This window comes from Hypanus sabinus, chromosome 27 (assembly GCF_030144855.1).
Source record: "Hypanus sabinus isolate sHypSab1 chromosome 27, sHypSab1.hap1, whole genome shotgun sequence".
In the NCBI taxonomy this organism is placed as follows: Eukaryota; Metazoa; Chordata; class Chondrichthyes; order Myliobatiformes; family Dasyatidae; genus Hypanus; species Hypanus sabinus.
The window spans coordinates 8,441,823-8,459,825 of NC_082732.1; the positions used below are offsets into that span (position 1 = coordinate 8,441,823).

At 39.7% G+C, this 18,003-nt stretch overlaps 2 protein-coding genes across 3 annotated transcripts in view; one reads left to right on the plus strand and one right to left on the minus strand.

The window, feature by feature from the left end:
* mtor (mechanistic target of rapamycin kinase) overlaps positions 1 to 6,331 on the minus strand; it is a 342,240-nt gene extending 335,909 nt beyond the window's left edge. Inside the window, exon 1 of one of the 2 annotated variants that reach the window (XM_059951708.1) lies at positions 6,219 to 6,331. The gene's annotated coding sequence lies outside the window, so the exon portion shown is untranslated. The remainder of the gene's footprint in view (positions 1 to 6,218) is intronic. The other variant, XM_059951709.1, reaches the window with a different exon arrangement.
* Positions 6,332 to 6,507: 176 nt separating this feature from the next.
* Positions 6,508 to 17,526, plus strand: ubiad1 (UbiA prenyltransferase domain containing 1). The gene is made up of 2 exons (XM_059951707.1): positions 6,508 to 7,118; positions 10,547 to 17,526. Exons 1-2 carry the CDS (start codon positions 6,629 to 6,631, stop codon positions 11,029 to 11,031), a joined length of 975 nt encoding a protein of 324 aa, XP_059807690.1. The 5' UTR covers positions 6,508 to 6,628; the 3' UTR covers positions 11,032 to 17,526.
* The last annotated feature ends 477 nt before the right edge of the window (positions 17,527 to 18,003 follow it).

The following is an 18,003-nucleotide window of genomic DNA, read 5'->3' on the forward strand; positions in this document are numbered from 1 at the left end:
AGAGTTATAACATTATGGATAACATAATAATGAATTTATTAACAAGAGACCCAATCTTCAGGAAATAAAACCTATACAGTTTCACTTCAACTGATACCCAAAAGCCAGCAACACAAATCCCTGGGTGTGGGGCATTCCCAGTCTTTCCCATTTAAACCACATAGAGGAAAACAATAGATGATTATTCATGTTAATTGATCATTGAAAACTCCAGAATGAAATCAGGAAAGTATTAACTCTTCATCTCCTATATTAGCACTTCGTTATCCCTTCCACTTATCACACATTTTAGGACAGGGGCATTTTATCACTTAAAATTCTGACTAGTTGTATATTCATGGCTCCATCCTTAACACTGTAACAAAAGGGGTATACTTGGATGTCTAGAGTTTTTCCTCAGAAGCTTTTTAAACAGATACCAGTTTTGAAAATTCAAAAGGGCTATACTAGTTAGCATTTAATTCTGCAAAATTATGTGACTACATTCAAAATGTTAAAGTTGACTCTAGCAACTTAAACTGGAGTTAATCATTTATTTTTTATCCTTGTGTTTAAAAAGTCCAACATATATGCAGAGTGTGCACACTAGATCAGGAACCAGGCACTAACCGAGTCAGGGGCTTCTTATCCCATCTGCAAAAAAAACTCTGTGGTTCCCGTGGCAGAATTACAGCTCAGTGTTCAAATCCACCTCCCCGTGGGTTGTGTAGGTTTTCCCTGGGTGGTCCAGTTTTCTCCTCCAGTCCAAAGATCCACCAGGTAGGTTAAACAGTCAGTGTCAGGGGTTAAACTGTGCCCCGATTAGGCGAGATTGCTGAGTGGCATGGCTTTAAGGGCCAATTCTGTGCTGTGTCTCAACAAATAAGTATAAATAAATGGTACTAACAATTCACCAATTCAGACACAAGAATTGTTCCACAAATGACACTGACTTGGGATTGCAAAATGATGTTCTACACCACGTCTTTAACAAATATCCAAAAGCTCTTCACACTAAATTTGATACTGACCAAGACATCCGGATATTACACAAGTAAGTGAACACAGAAATAGGCATGGCCAACACTTCCTACCTGCAAGAGACCAACCTACCCTGAAACAGGCTCCAATCAGATTTTAGGGATCGCTTTAGATTATGTTTTTGTTTTTTTGAAGTACTTCTTCAAAATAATTGATAACAACATACCCAATATCTTTGTTAATTCACCTGTGTTGCAATGTAAATACTGAATGGATAGATAGTTAAATGAATCTTTTAAGGGCACATTTTTGTCTGGGCAAAGTTGATTCATTTGAAGTTAAAAAAAAAAGATACTCATCAAATAAAGCAGTACCTATAAAAAGAGGACTAGAAAGTAAGGAAACGTGCATTTCTAAGTAGCAGAGAAGGCTGGGTGGAGAAACAAGGGGCTCACCTGTGATGATTTGTATAAGTGACATAATTGCTTTCAGTGCCATTTAAGTCTGTTGGAGGAAATGAACAACAATGCTTGGAAACAGACAAACCAATCACAACAGTTGCTGAAAAAATGAAATGAAGAATGGATCGGCTCTGGAGAGTTATAGCTATAACAAAAACATGGCTGAGAGAGGAAGACTGGTGGCTCAATTGTCCAAGGTACAGATGCTACACGGGTGACAGTAGTATGGGTAAGCAAGGAGGGAATGTTGCCTTTTTGACAAGCGGAAATGTTACAACTTACGAGATGATTCTTGGAGGTTGTCCTGTGAGGCCTTAAAATTTGAAAAAAGGGGCGGGTCGGTCTAACAGCACTGTATTATACCCCCTCCAATATATCCTCAGTGGGAATTTGAGGAGTTGTGTAGAGAAATTACTCATAGTTGTAATAATAACGTATTCATAGAACCAGAGAACATTACAGCACAGAAACAGGCCTTTTGGCCCCTCTTAGCTGTGCCAAACCATTTTTCTGCCTAGTCCCAATGACCTGAACGTGGGCCATATCCCTCCAAACCCACAGAACCACAGAACATCACAGCACAGAAACAGGCCTTTTGGTGAGACTTTACTTTCATGTGAGACTTTAATTTTCACAGTATTAACTGAGCCACCCAAAGCAGTAAGGGTGGAATTTGTGAAATGTGTCCAGGAAAGCTTTCTGAGTCAGTAGAGAAAAAAGTAGAGCAAGCAACTGAAGTGGGAATTAGCTCTTTGATTCTAGTGACCATAATTTTAACAGTTTAAGACGGTGATGGAAAAGGATAGGACACATCCACAGGGTTGGGTCCTAAACCAGAGCAGGACAAATTCTGGCATAACTAAGGCAAATCCAGCAAAGATAAATTGAACAAGCCTATCTGTAAGAGGGGAAAAGATAAATGTCAAAATGCAAGACTTCTGAAAGAGTGATAATGAGTCTAGGGGTAACATGGTGCTGTTAAGGTGAAAGGGTAATCTGACAAGGTTACCTACTTGCTTGATTTGAGTTTTTTGACAAGGTGATGAGTGAGGTTGATGAGGGTAGAGCAATGAATGTTGTCTACATGGATTTTAATAAGGTGTTTGACAAACTCCCTCATGGAAGGCTAATCCAGAAGATTAGGCCACATGGGGTCCATGGCAAATTGGCTATTTGGATTCAGAACTGGCCTGCGCACAGAAAACAGAGAGTAGTGGTCAAATGGACCTATTTGAGCTGGAGCTCTGTAATTAGTGATGTTCCACAGTGACCTGTGCTGGGACCTCTGCCGTTTATGATGAATATAAATGACCTGGAGGAAAATGCAGATGGGTGGGTTAGTAAATTTACAGATGATAACACGATCGGTGTTGTGCATGGTGTAGAAGACTGGCAAATAATACGGTGCGATATAGATCAGTTGTAGATCTATTGGGCACAGAAAAGGCAGATGAATGTGAGGATTGCACCTTGGTAGGGCAATGCAAGGAGTCAGTACACTGTTACAGACAAGATGCTTAACAGTATTGTTGAGCAGAGAGATCTTGGCATCCCAAGTTCACAGCTCCATGAAAGAGGATACACAGGTCAATAGAGTGGTTAAAAAGGCTTATGGAATGCTTGGCTCTTACTGAGGTTATGTTGCAACTTTACAAAACTCTGGTGAGGCCACATCTGGAATATTGCATATAGTTCTGGTCGCCCCAATATAAGAAGGATGTTGAAGCTTTGGATAGGGTGTAGAAGAGGTTTACTAAGATGCTGCCTGGTTTGGAGTGCATGTGCTATCACAAGAGACTGGACAAACTTTGTTTGTTTTCTTTGGAGCAGCAGAGGCTGACTGAAGATCTGATAGAGGTTTATAAAATTATGAGAGGCACAGATAGAGTAGACAGGGAATATCTTTTTCTCAGGGTTAAAATGTCTAATACCAGTGGTCATGCTTTGAAGGTGAGGGGGGGGGTAGGTTCTAGGGGGATGCAAGAGGCAAGATTTTACTCAGAGAGTTGTTGATGTCTGGAATGTGCTGCCTGGTGTGGTGGTAGAGGTAAATACATCCGTTTTTAAGAGATGTTTAGGTAGGCACATGAATATGAGGAAGATGGAAGGATATGGACACTGTGTAGGTAGGAAGGATTGGTGCTGTGCAGTCGCCAACAGGATTCAGGGAGGCAGAGGCAGCATGCGGAAACCTCACGGCAAGAAGGGGCGAGCCCACGTTTAACTACATTTTGCTGATTAAAGCTTCCATTGTTCACCGACTGAAGCGATGAGGGAGGTTGAAACATAGAGGTGAATGCGGAAGGTGAACGCTGACTGCCTGCCTTTTTATTACTATTCTGAGCTGTACCTCAATCGAAAAAGAAACTTGGGGGCCAACTTTTTTCCATGCAGAGGGTGGTGCATATATGGAATGAACTGCCAGAGGAAGTGATTGAGACAGGTACAATATAATCATGTACTTATCCTCTTTGATAAGTACATAGAGAGGTGGAGCTGACAGGGAGAAAGGCCAAATGCACAAAATTGGGACTAGATGGCTGGGCACCCCAATCAGCATGGATTGACTGGGTCAAAAGGCCTGCATCCCCGCTAAATTGCTCCAGAACTCTAACAGAAAAGGTGGAAATACTCAATAAATCCAGTAGTATCTGTTAAGAGATTAAAGCTGACTGTTGTCACAGGTGGATGTACAGTTTCAGCACCAAGAGGAAAGGCAAATGATCTGAATTTCTTGAACTGAATAAAGTGAATAATGAACCCAAGGAATGTAACACGTCTTGATGGAAGATGACCTGCTGTTTCTCAGCTTACAGTGGGTTTTACTGAAATAGTATAGAGGCCAAACATGGAGCAATTAGAATGGGAACAGAATGAACAAATCTCCAAATCTCAGCCTTTCAGGTTAAATTGAAATGCTTTGCCAAGAAGGGCGGCACAGTAGCCTAGCAGTCAGTGCAATCATTTTACAGTTCCAGTGATCACCCATCAGCATTTGCTTCTTACTGCAAAGAGTCTGTACATACTCCCGATAATCGTCTGGATTTCCTCCGGGTGCTCTGGTTTTCAGTTAGCGTTAGTATGTCGTGGACACCAGAAGCATGGCAACACTTGCAGGCTGGTCCCACAATCAAGATGTGGCAAATAAAACAATTTCTTTAAATTACAAACAAGGGAAAATCTGCAGATGCTAAAAATCCGAGCAACAGACACAAAATGCTGGAGGAACTCATCAGGTCAGGTGGCATCTAGGAAAACAGTAGTGTACAGACAACGTTTTGAGCAAAAACCCTTCGGCAGTACTGGAGAAAAAATGCTGAGGAGTAGGTTTAAAAGGTGGGGGGAAGGGAAGAGAGAAACAATGTAATAGGTGAAAGAAACTGAAGGCTATAAAAGAAAAGGGGGGAGGAACACGCGAGGGAGATGATGAGTGTACAAGGAGATAAGGTGAGAGAGACAGAAAGGGATGGGGAATGGTGAAGGTAGGGGGCATCACTGTAAGTTTGAGAAATCGATGTTCATGCCATCAGGTCGGAGGCTACGCTCCATCTGCCAGAAAAAGCCGGATCTCCCGGTAGTCGCCCATTTTAATTACACTTCCCATTCCGATGTCTTTACTGTCATGCTGAGGCCACACTTAGGGTGGAGAAACGACTCCTTGTATTCCGTTTGGGTAGCCTCCAACCTGATGGCATGAACATCAACTTCTCCGACTTCTGGTAGTGTGCCTCCCCCCACTTCACCACTCCCCATTCCCTTTTCCCTCTCTCACCTTATCTCCTTGCCCGCCCATCCTGGTGCTCCACTGCCCTTTCCCTTCTTCCATGGTCTTCTGTCTTTTTCACCAGTTTCCTTCCAGCTCTTTACTTCATCCCTCCCCCTTCAGGTTTCACCTATCACCTTGAGTTTCTCTCGCCCCTCCCCCCATCATTTTAATCTACTCCTCAGCTTTTTTTCCACTCCTGCCAAAGGGTTTCGGACTGAAACGTCGGCTGTACTCTTTTCCATAGATGCTGCCTGACCTACTGAGTTCCTCCAGCATTTTCTGCATCTCTTCAATTTGAACAACAAGCAGTTCAATTGCTGGGTCAGCTGTAACAATTGGTTGGCTCCCTGGAAGGTGGGAAGGAATTAGGTTAAAAAAAATGTTTAGCTCTTCTGATTGCATAGAAAAGTATATGGGAGTGATGGAAAGAAATAAAAGATTTGAGTCAGGAAGTTACAGGAATGAACACTTTATAACACTGAATGGGGAGGGAAAGATGTATCTGGTGGTAGAGGCACACTGTACATAGAGGAAACTTAAAAGGATAACTGGTTGAAGGTGAAGGCTGGTGAGCTGGAAAGTGAGGACAAAAGCAATTCTATCTTCATTCTCGGGGAGGGTCTGTGGTGGGTAGAGGAAATCGGAGATGATAAAAGGTTGAGATGTCTCGCAGCTCTAATAGACGTGAAGACACAGTTAACAGATTCATATTTCATATTGAATGGAAAGTATAGTCATTAGGACAAACACGGTAGGGAGAGAGAGAGACTAGGAGAGTGAAATGGAGTCTACACAAAAAGGAATGTGAATGGAGATGAACTCAAAGTTATGTACAGTAACTAAATACTGAATACATATTATTTTTTTCTTTAGAATGCGTTTCTTGCCAGTAACTAGTTGCACTGGGATGAATTATAAAGAATTATTAATCTCCAATTATATTAAACTCTGCAAGATGAATCAGAATTTAAATATTTTCACCCAATCATCAGTTAAGTGACAGAAATTGTGCATTTGTCATTAATACTTACTCTCCTATCGTTTTCTAACAACCAGGCAGCGAAATCCTCACTTCAAAACATTGATTTGCTGCACCACTTCCCAAAAGCCGCCATGTTGAAAGTAAGAAAAATGACGCGCCGGCCCTGCCTACCTTGAATGGCACTTGGCTCATCCAATCACAGGATTACTTTCATATTGCCGTTGTTTGGACGCAGAGAAATAAACCACTCCTGAGACAAAGAAGGTTGCGCATGCGCTCGGCGCCAGGGGGAATTCCACTGAGCGGGCTCCCTGAGACATTGCCTGCGTCCCCTGTTGCCCATGGTATGCGCATGCGTGGCGTGCCACGGTCGTGACCTTTGAGTGATGGTGGCGCGTTACCAGGTGAGGCTCGGTGCGTGGTACTCGGCAGTCGGAGCACGGCGAACCCGGAGTGAGGATGAAGCAGAATGGAGCGGTCAATGCTATCGATGAGGACGTCGATGTCAGAGGCCCGGGCATACCCACTGAGGCGCCGCTGGGTCGGAGGCACAAGTGTGCAGCCTATGTTCTGGCGCTGCGGCCCTGGAGCTTCAGCGCCTCGCTCACGCCCGTGGCTCTCGGCACGGCTCTGGCCTACAAAACCCTGGGCGAGTTGGACCTAGCCATCTGCCTGCTGGCCGCCCTGGCCGTGCTGGCAGTGCACGGCGCCGGCAACCTGGTGAACACCTACTATGATTTCAGTCGTGGCATCGATCACAAGAAGAGCGATGATCGCACGCTGGTGGATCGGATCCTGGAGCCGCAGGATGTGGTGCGGTTCGGAGCCTTTCTCTACACCCTGGGCTGCCTCTGTGCCACCTCCCTTTATTTCTTGAGCAAGCTCAAACTAGAACACCTGGCGCTTATCTTCTTCGGGGGTCTGTCTAGTTCGTTTCTGTACACTGGAGGTATGTAAGAGAATTTGCGGAGTTAGTCGTTCCAGATTCTAATTCTACTGATGCCAGAAATCCGAAATAAAAACAGAAAAAGCTGGGTAATTAAGCACGTCAGGCAGTATGGGGAAACCCTTTTATCAGAATCTATAACTGTTTCTTTGGAAACCCGAGCAGTGCCTCTGGAAAGTGAAACTTAACGCTTCAGGTCCAGGGCGTTTCCTCATAGCAGAAGGGTATTCTGATGAACGATATTCCACCTGAAAATAACAGTTTTCTTTACGTGGACTGAGCTTTTCAGCATTTTCTGTTTTTATTTTAATTTAAGTGCTTCCTAGTTTCAGTGGCAATTATTCATATTTTACTTTAAACCGTTTTATTACTTCCATTGGCCACCTAAAGCATTCCAGACCTTCAGAATCAACATCAGTTTATTCGAAAATAAAACAAGAACCCTGAAATGAAAGCAGGAAAGTACTGGTGAGGGAAACGGTTTTTGAATTTAATCTTATTTCATAAGAATTATATTTGATACTACTTACTAACTTAAGCAGTTATAGAGAAGCTGAACTAATTTTGCAGTTGCTGAATGACCGTATACCTGACACAAATTAGAAAGGTGTCACCTTTTATTTGGTCGTTTTTAAACCTCAAAGCTCCATTAAGCCCTTACAGAGAAATGACGGTAATCTGGCATATGATTGCTTGGAAATCCAGGTTGATGTCTGGCTCTCTCTTTAGCCTACATTGTAAGCAGGTGTTAAGCATATCAGCTGGTTTTGAGGCTGGATGCAGTGTCCATTCTGTGGGCTGGCAGCATGGCTACAGCCTGAGTTCAGTTGGAACACAGGTTTGCAGCTGGAGTAGGGTCTGTATCACTTGTGTACAAGCTACTCTTTCAAAACGACTATGGTGACTGGAAGGCATGTAACACGCGGGGGAGAAAAGTGAAATAAAAGAATTTTAGTATTACAGAAATAACATACCCAAAATCTAGGGAAGATGTTGCTCCAGTAACTGCCAAAGCCCCAAGAATGCCGTATTTTTCAGGTTTTATTGTAATTAATCTTAATTTTTTAATACATTATGGTCTTGGTACTGTACAGAACTGGTAGTGTCTCTTCCTCCGCTTTAGAGACCCGAATTCAAACAAGGAAATCAACTGATGCTGAAAATCCAAGCAGCACACTCAGAATGCTGGAAGAACTCAGCGGGCCAGGCAACGTTCATGGAAAATAGTAAGCAGTCGATGTTCTGGGCCAAGATCCTTCATTAGGGCTCTCCAGTCTGATGAAAGATCCTGGCCAAAATGTTGACTATTCCAGATAATCATCTTGAATGTTACAATGAAGATGAAGATTTGTAGAATACAATCATAGACAGCATTGTAACAAGGCATTGTTAGCTACACTAGGTAGCTGCACTGACTTTGTTCATTTACAGTAAATAATTTTTTGGAACTAATATACGGTTTTATAGTACTGTAGTAGTATTGATAGCATTCTAATTTATAATGAGTTTTATTTAAATATATAATTTGTTACTCGAGCAGTAATTTCTTTTGTCATACCTTAACTATTTATGTGAAATTTCAGTTAATTGAGACAGCCACTTAATTGGGCCAAAATGTACTGGTCCCAATTGTGTCCCAATTAACTGGAATCCACTGTATGTTATTGGCTCAATAAACTTTGACAGCCCTAGAAAGTAATTGAATCGTTGGGAGAGCTAAGCCAATTTTGGGGTTAGAAATGAGTAGCATTTAGAAAAAAAAATCTGGATGCATATAAAGTGTAGTAACATTAAGATGGTGATTAGTGGCCACATTTTTAGACAAGTGTAGTCCCATAGCATTGTGATAACGGTGGATGTCGTTGATCCTAATGTAAATAAGTATGAGAACATTCTTGATCATTGTGCACTCTTGATCAGTATAACCTCATAAATCAATTAGATGCTTTTTTGGTCGCTCCCACTTATTGTAGCATACAACATTCCTTGGACATACAAAGAAACATTAATATTACTAAAAGGGATGCGCCCAAATCCAAAAAAAAGTCATGACGAAGAGTCTCAGCTCGAAACATCGACAGTGTTTCTTCCTATAGATGCTGCCTGGCCTGCTGCGTTCCACCAGCATTTTGTGTGTGTTCCTTCTACCGGACATAGATTGGCATTTTAATGGTTCTTAAGACAAAATAAGAATCCAGCTGCTATTAATAAACTTTCTACAGACACTTACAGTGTTTACTCTGTACTGACATTGCAAACATTACTCACTGGCATACAGAAACCACTTGCTAAGGGTTCAGTAGAGTTAATTTGTCATTTTGAAATATAACACAGTATGTAATAGGATACTTAGTTGAAGGAATCATTCTGACAACCCAGTAGAGTTGTCGAGTGAGGTGGAGGACCTGGGTATCCATAACATGTTTATGGATTTTTCTTTCCTTAAGGATATCGCACCCCCCCCCCCCCCCCGCATTGCTTACTATATTTATTTGTATACGCTTCTGTTTATGCACACTCCAGTGAGTACTCCTCTTCCTCTCTTTTTTTATTCCCCATTTTTCATACAAGTTGAACTGTGGCATGTCGATCTGTTGGGTAAACAGTTTTTGTTGATTTGCAGATCATGGTCTCTCTTTAGATGCTTTGCTATTGCTTAGTGGACGCTGGTGCTTTTTTTTGCTGAAATGGGTTGGGAGGTGGTTGATGCTGTTTGCACAAGGGAGGGGGGCTTTGGGGTTCTAACATTTTTCTGTTCATTCTTGGGATTCTGTTGTTGATGTCTGCAAAGACTAAATCTTCCACATTGTGTACTGTATACATTCTCTAATAATGGAACCAGTGAAGTGAATATTAGATATCTTGAGTATGACAGCTGCTCTTTCCCTATGGTTTTGATTGCATACTTCATTTGCTTGCTATTTGCAGCAGCTCTTGTATCTGGGGTAAAGGTGCAGCAGTGTCATTGAGGGCTATTGCTCAGCTAAGATGAGCAGGTTAACATTCTTGGGCATTTAGTTACTGAGAAAATTTCAGGGAAGAGAGGAAATGAGTGAGTGCCTCATCAGCTATGGGAGAGAGTAGTTAAAACTGAAGACAAAGAAAGACATCTCAATCACTAGTGTGGAAAGGCTTGTCATTAGAATAGATACAAGAAAAATGAAAAACAAAATGGGGAAAATGGAATGGAATCCTTGCATAAGCAGGTAGAGTGTATGGAAGGCTTGTGAGTTTGGTATAATTTGCCTTGTCAAGGGTGTAAGTCCTGAATCCTATAACTGTTTCGGAAGAATGCTTAATGCTCTTACTGTGTACTGTAATATTTAAGTCAATAAAATGGTCAATAAAGCCAGCAGTTTGATCTTTAAATGCTCATACTGATGTGTTACTTGTTTCATTTGAAATGTACTAATTCTTTCCTTCATCAATAGGTATTGGATTTAAATACTTCGCTCTGGGTGATATCATCATTCTGATCACCTTTGGACCACTAGCTGTGATGTTTGCCTACGCTGTTCAAGTGGGTTACTTGGCCATTTCACCACTGCTTTATGCAATTCCTTTAGCGCTTAATACAGAAGCAATCTTGCACAGTAACAATACCAGAGACATGGAGTCCGATAAGCAAGCAGGGATAGTTACCTTTGCCATTATTATTGGACCAACATTATCTTATATAGTGTTTAATATACTGATATTTATACCCTATGTAATATTTTGTATTTTAGCAACTCATTATACAATCAGCCTCACGCTGCCACTTTTGACTGTGCCTTTGGCATTTTCACTTGAGCGGCAGTTTCGAAGCCAAAATTATGCCAAAATTCCCCAGATGACTGCAAAGTTGAATCTTTTGCTGGGATTATTCTATGTATTTGGTATTTTGTTGTCTCCACCTGGAACCTTGCCAAACTAAAACACGCGGACATATTTCTGATGGCGGTGCACAAACTGAAGATGGTTATATTTCGGTTTGATTTTGCATGTCTGAGGTTTGACAGGTAGTGCTCCAGTGGAGCATCTGTTTCATGTTTTTTTAATCTACGCTTTTTCTATCACCTGGAAATAAATGAAAAATTGGGAATGAATTCTCAATAAAGCGGATTAGAACAATGATTTTGGGATCGGAAAAATAAAGTGGCTTAGTTTTGTTTAAATTTTAACAACAGGTACAGTTACTTGCAAAGAGCAAACACGAGGAAATCTGCAGATGCTGGAAATTCAAAGAACAACAGACACAAAATGCTGGTGGAACACAGCAGGCCAGGCAGCTTCGATAGGGAGAAGCGCTGTCGACATTTCGGGCCGAGTCCTGCCGAAGGGTCTCGGCCCGAAACGTTGACAGCGCTTCTCCCTATCGATGCTGCTTGGCCTGCTGTGTTCCACCAGCATTTTGTGTGTGTTGTCAGTTACTTGTAAAGTAATGTTAGCAGTATGGTTGTATTTCAATTTGATACACTAATGGTTCTTAATTTAAAAAAAAATTTGCCTAATCTTTTGTACGGAAACTAAGCAAAACTTGCTTCAATCTGTGAAAAGAATGCCGAATGCAATATCCAATTTCCAAATCTAAGCCTTTAAAAGACATTTGTAACTTGAGAATGTCTTTTATTCCCAAGACATTAAGGGGGAAAACCAAAATTTTCCATTTTTGCTTTAATATTGAGACCAGTACCTATTGGTCCCTTCATAAATGCCAGCATGCTCAAATGGTACAAATTACACAATTAGCGTCTAGCAGAGCTAGAATGTGAATGTATCGAACTTGTCTAAACATGCATATAAAATGGGAGCTAGGAGGTAATTTTAAACAAGTAATCTCCAATTTAGTGTGATCTGAATTCCTTGATTGCAATTGTATTCCAGTGTTAGATTTTATGATAAATTGTGGAGCCCGATTAACAAGGATCATTAACCGTTTTAGTTTAAGCTGAAGGCTTTACTTAATTTTGACGATGTGCTCCATAAACTCATATTATCAAAGTAGCTGGATTTGGAGAATAAATGTTCTGAAAGGGTGCAATATTTAATAATTTGCAATTGTTTAGTTTTTTTTGTTCATTATACACCATTGGTTGTGCAATTTGGTTAATAAATCAACTCTGGCAACAGTTCAGTCATTCTCCTATGGTGTTTTCTGCCACTGTTTAAATAGTGGATGACTCACACTAGCTTTTGAAGTAAAACTATGAATCAAACTTGTTAAAAGTCCCACAACATAAGTACCTTTTCTCTCATCAGCCAACTTAAAAATTCTAGTAATTATGAATACCTCAGCTTTCCAAGGAAATCCACATAGTTAGAGTTAGAGTTAGTTGATTTTCAGTAACTCTTTTATTTTGGAATTCCATTCCTGCCCAGCCCATTTTCTTGTCTTAGTCATTATTTAGAAAACCTTCGACTCACAATGCCATGCAAAACATGTACTTTAGAAATTGTGTAGGGTTACCCATAGCCCTCTATTTTTCTAAGCTCCATGTAGTTATCCAAGAGTCTCTTAGAAGACCTATTGTAACCACCTCCATGACCGTTGCTGGCAGCCCATTCCACGCACTCACCTCTCCCTGTGTTTTTTCTTTTAAAAAAAATCTTGCCCCGATATCTTTACCTACTTCCAAGCACCTTAAAACTGTGCCCTCTCATGTTGGCCATTTCAGACCTGGGAAAAAGCCTCTGACTATCCACATGATTAATGCCTCTCATCTCTATTAGGTTACCTTTCATCCTCTGTCGCTCCAAGGAGAAAAGGCCAAGTTCACTCAACCTGTTTTCATAAGGCATGCTCCCCAATCCAGGCAACACCTTCTCTGCACCCTTTCTATAGTTTCCACATCCTTCCTGTAGTGAGGTGACCAGAACTGAGAACAGTACTCCAGGTGGGGTCTGACCAGGGTCCTATATAGCTGTATATCTCTCTTTAAACGATTTTTGAGTGATTTCCAAAATTATTTCCATGAGAACCTCTATAAATTAATATAATTTCAACAAGAAACTGAATTTTTATTGAGATTGGAATTACGGGTTCAGAAATTGTGGCAATGTTGTTTATTTCAGCACTTTCTGAAAATGTCTTAATGACCATTTTCTGTCATTTAATGGTATTCTGGAAATTCACACAGGTGCTTCATGGCTGAAGTTGTGCTCTTGCCTCTGACAAAAAATGGTCATCAGACCCACATCATACCCATGCAGTGCCCCATCTCCAAGTGAAGTTTGTCTCATTTGTGCTGGGAATGACCGTATTCAAGGTAACTGGGTCAAACTGAATTGGAACCACATGAATAAAATGCTGGAGAAACTCAGCAAGTTAGGCAGCATTTATGGGAGAGAATAAACAGTCGATGTTGCGGGCTGAGACTTGTCATTGGGTTCCTTCAGTATTTTGTGTGTTGCTCATGATTTCCAGCATCTGCAAAATCTATTTATGGAATCACTAACAAACAAAAGAAATCTGCGGATGCTGAAAGTCCAACACACAAAATCCTGGAAGAACTCAGCAGGCCAGACAACTGCCGAAGGGTCTTGGCACGAAATGTCATTTGTACTCTTCCATGGATCCTGCCTGCTTTCCTCCACCATTTTGTGTGTGTGTTGTATGGAATCACCAAGGCAAATCCCATACTGCTGTCCCATTTTCACTCTAACACCCTGACTCTTTGATATTCTGAGGTACATAATCATCTGATAGCAAGTTTCGTGGTCACTTTTAAATTTCGGCCTTTGACCCACATCCTTTACCTGGCCTCAGTCATACTTAAAGCTGTGGGTCTTTACATTATGGAATGCATGTTAGCAAATATTTGGCCACCAGTACCTGAAATTATCCTTAATGAGCGGGTGTAACCACACACTAACTGGCTATCATTTTTATCTGGTATTATGACATTCAAAAGGGAACTAGGTTTTTTTCATCCACAAACCTTTTGAATTAAAGGCATTTACCAACAATAAGTTATAAAAATAATTCAAATTAACTTTTATATTCCTTTTGTATTCAGAAATTATCTGTACCAAATTTTCTTCAAAGGGTATGCTTGGGTTCCTTTAGAAATCACACTGTCAGAACTGTAATATTTCAATAGAGGAAAATTTATTTTGATATGTAGCACTTAACAAATTTTACTCCCACGTGATGTAAACACATACACAAAAATATCATCTTTACTCACAATTTTCTCTTAGTGTGCATGCCAAGCTTTTTATTCATCAACCATGTCTATTTAAATATAGGTCAGACTGGGACACGATAGCAGTTCCTTCTCTGAAAGTAATTTTCCAGTGACAAAGTTAGCATGAAATCGTACACAGTACGTCAATGCTGAACACTACATTATCCCAGCATTACTGTCTAATTATTACCCCAGTCTTGATTAGTTTACATTTCAGACACCTTGCAGGACAGGCAGGATCTCTTTTGAATCAAAAGGATCCCCAATTTGAAGTGTTAGGGTATTGTTAAGGAAGTGTATTTCCAACAAATGTTGTTTGTTTTCTTTAAATCTCCAATTTTTTTTGATTCATGGAATATTTCTCCTGTTCAATGCCTCATTAGATAGTGAAATGATTAGATCAAGGTCTTTAGATGTGTATCCCTTGGTAGAGTAGGCCACATGACTGAGGGGGATGTTGCCTTCTATGTACTAAGATAAAAATGTTTCTAATTTAGGCCTGTAGCTGTCTAGTTTTAGGTAATTAATTTTCAAGTAGAGATTTGTGCTCAACCAGGCCCTGCTGTCTTTTAAAGCACATGCAGATTATGCAATTTTGGCTAGCTTTGTAGAAATTCTTGTTTCATTTTGTTTACAGTAGCTTATTGAGACATGACATGCCATTGGATGAAGTAGAATGTGAATAATTTGTAGTTTTAATACTGTTGTAATAAAAAATTTAAGAACCAGCAGTTAAGAATTTCTAATATTGAAAGGTACCTGATCTTGATAGAGCTCATGAATGTGAAAAATATTTGAAGGATTCTCAATTCAACAATTTTTAACAGACAAGTTGCAAATATGGATGCTAATCCAATACCCATTTGTAGAGGCACAAACCATGCAAGGATATCAGTTAATGTAAATATAAATGAACTTCTGTGGATTGTGGGAGAAACGCATTAATATTGTAAAGAATACAAAGATAAGAGAATATAATGCAACATTTATTTTAGGGGGTCAGAATTTTAAATCTTATATTGGGCAAGGTGGGTTAGGATTTCAAACTTTAAATTCAAGGCATTTGTAGAGACCCAATGAATATAGGTGTCATGAAATGAACTGATTTAAATGTACTTGTATGATGTGAGATTCACTTTCAGTAGTGAAATTACAGGGCATGCATGCCAAAAATTGATAAGACCATAATATATGGGAGCAGAAGTAGGCCATTTGGCCCATTGAGTCTGCTCCACCATTCAGTCATGGGCTAATCCACTTAATCCAGTCATCCCCACCTCCCCACCTTCTCCCCATACCCCTTGATGCCTTGGCTAATCATGAACCTATTGATCTATCTGTGCCTTAAGTGCACTCAATGACTTGGCCTCCACAGTTGCTTGTAGCAACAAATTCCACAGATTTACCACCCAGTGACTTAAAGACTGATGACTATCTAATTTTTTTCTTAAATTCATTTTATGGTGTATTATACCCTAATGATGTATTTTTTTAAAAATCAAGTGTGAGGTTTCCAGGGCAGCCTTGTCAATTTCTCTAAGTAATGTCCTGTACAGTTTTCAATATGCACAACCTTAGTTCTTTTGCAAGAATTTGCAACTGTCTGCATAAAGAGCATAAACAATATTTTAGTTCTGCTGGAAAAATGAATGCTGTGTCTGGAGGAATAGTGTCCTATGGAATTGAGGGTGTATGAACCTGGGCAAGATCAGCACCTACAAAAAATATCTGTGCGGAACCTGCAGAAACTTTCCAGTGATTCAGCCAGGCACACCTAGAAGAATGTTGCAAGGATGGTCTTGTATTTTTTTTGCAACTTAGGTTCAATGGTCCAAATTGCCACTTTTTATGCTGGTTCTCAGCAATTACCTGTTAATTTCCTGTAGCTTGTCCTCTCCCATCAACTCCACTGTGGTTTTCCTGCCACTTTAGCAAAGGGTACTTTCTAACAGCCAATTAACCTACCAACCAGTACGCCTTGGTAATGTGAGAGAAAAGTGGAGTACCCAGGCGACACCATGAGGTTATAAGGAGAATGCAAGCTCCACACTGCATCAAAACCAGGTCACTAACGCTTCTTACTGTGGTACTGTCCTCCACTGTGTCTCTGTGAAAACTAATACTACATGAGTTTGCTCCATGAATTTCTTCACTTTGGAAGAAACATACAAAGTTGGAATAGAAACATGCGAAGTTGGAAGTTCCCTGTGGGCTTAGGAGAAAGTAGGTGAAGCTTTCTTTAAGTATGGATTTGGAAAGCTTCCTTAATATGGCAGTAAGAAGTTACCAGAGATCAGCTGCAGAAGCTCGGAATGATCCTGAGGCTGGGAAGCTGAGCGTGACTAGGGCCTGGTCTTCAGGAGTAAATGCACACCTGACGTAGATGGGAACCTTGGAGTACACGGATCTAATTAAATACAAAAATTGCACATTGATATTGTCCTCTTGGGTTCCGGGCAAATCAGATCAATAAATAAGGAAGGGATTGTTTTTCAGGGTTGGGTTTAGGAAGTACAGAATTTCATTGGAAAGGTATATTGGACTATTACACCATTGTTGATATCATTTGGTGCAGTTTTTAGAATTTTTTTTAGATAGTTGGGCATCAAATTTTCCTATAAGAATAGTGGAAATCTGTATAACAATGCATTGTGAAGTTAGGCCTATTTTCAACTACTTATCAGTTTTGTAGAGGTATTTTATGGCCAGTGTGATGAGTTGCATTTACCCAGATATGGAGATATAATAAACCTTTTCTGAAGTACCAGAACTAATTTTAATTGGAAGAAAGTGCTGAAGCAACTTAATTTTATTTCTGCTGAACTTGAATATTAACAAAAATATTTTTATTATACTTGCACTTTTTCCCTATCCCCATTTACTATCAAAATTTGGCTGGATATATTGCTATATTATACATGTTTGTTTAGTACATAAATAACTAGAATAATTTTTCTTTGGTAGAAATCCATTGAATTTATACTTTTTTATATAAAGCAAATTTTATATTAACTATAGCATGGTTTTGTATGTTTAAAATAACAATGAGCTTTGTTTATGGTTCTCTATTAATACATGTATGATGGAACAAATGATATACAGCAATTTTGTATAGGGTTTTCATAATATCAGCGAAGTTGTATATTTATAGTAAATCTTTGATTATTTATTCTAATAAATTTTGTCTTGGATTTACTGTTCCTTGTTTCAAAGGATTGTGTTTTTTTTATTTGCTTCATTACCATCTCAAAGCGCCTTCAGAACTTATCTACAATTTTCGGTTTACCAATGACGGATAATAATCGTTTATCTGCTTCATCTCAACGAATGATTGCATTTGTTACATTAATGGCTAGAAGATCTATTTTATTGAATTGGAAAGAAATTAATCCTCCAACTGTATTTCAGTGGTTTTCTCAAACTATTTCTTGTTTGGGTTTAGAAAAAATTAGAAGTGTGGTTTTTGAACCTTCAGTTAAATTTGAAGAAACTTGGAGACCTTTTATTCAACATTTTCACATGAGTTGAATTGTCTTTTCCTAAACCTTACTTATATTATCCTTAATCAATTGGATGGAGGTTTGGAGTTATTGGCACTACTGTATATGTATTCAATGGCCTATGTTGGTTAGTGCTTTTTTTTTTTGCTTTTTTTTCCTCTTTTTTTGGGGTTTTTTCTTTTTTTTGCTTTTTACTTCTTTGTTCATTATTGTTCTGGG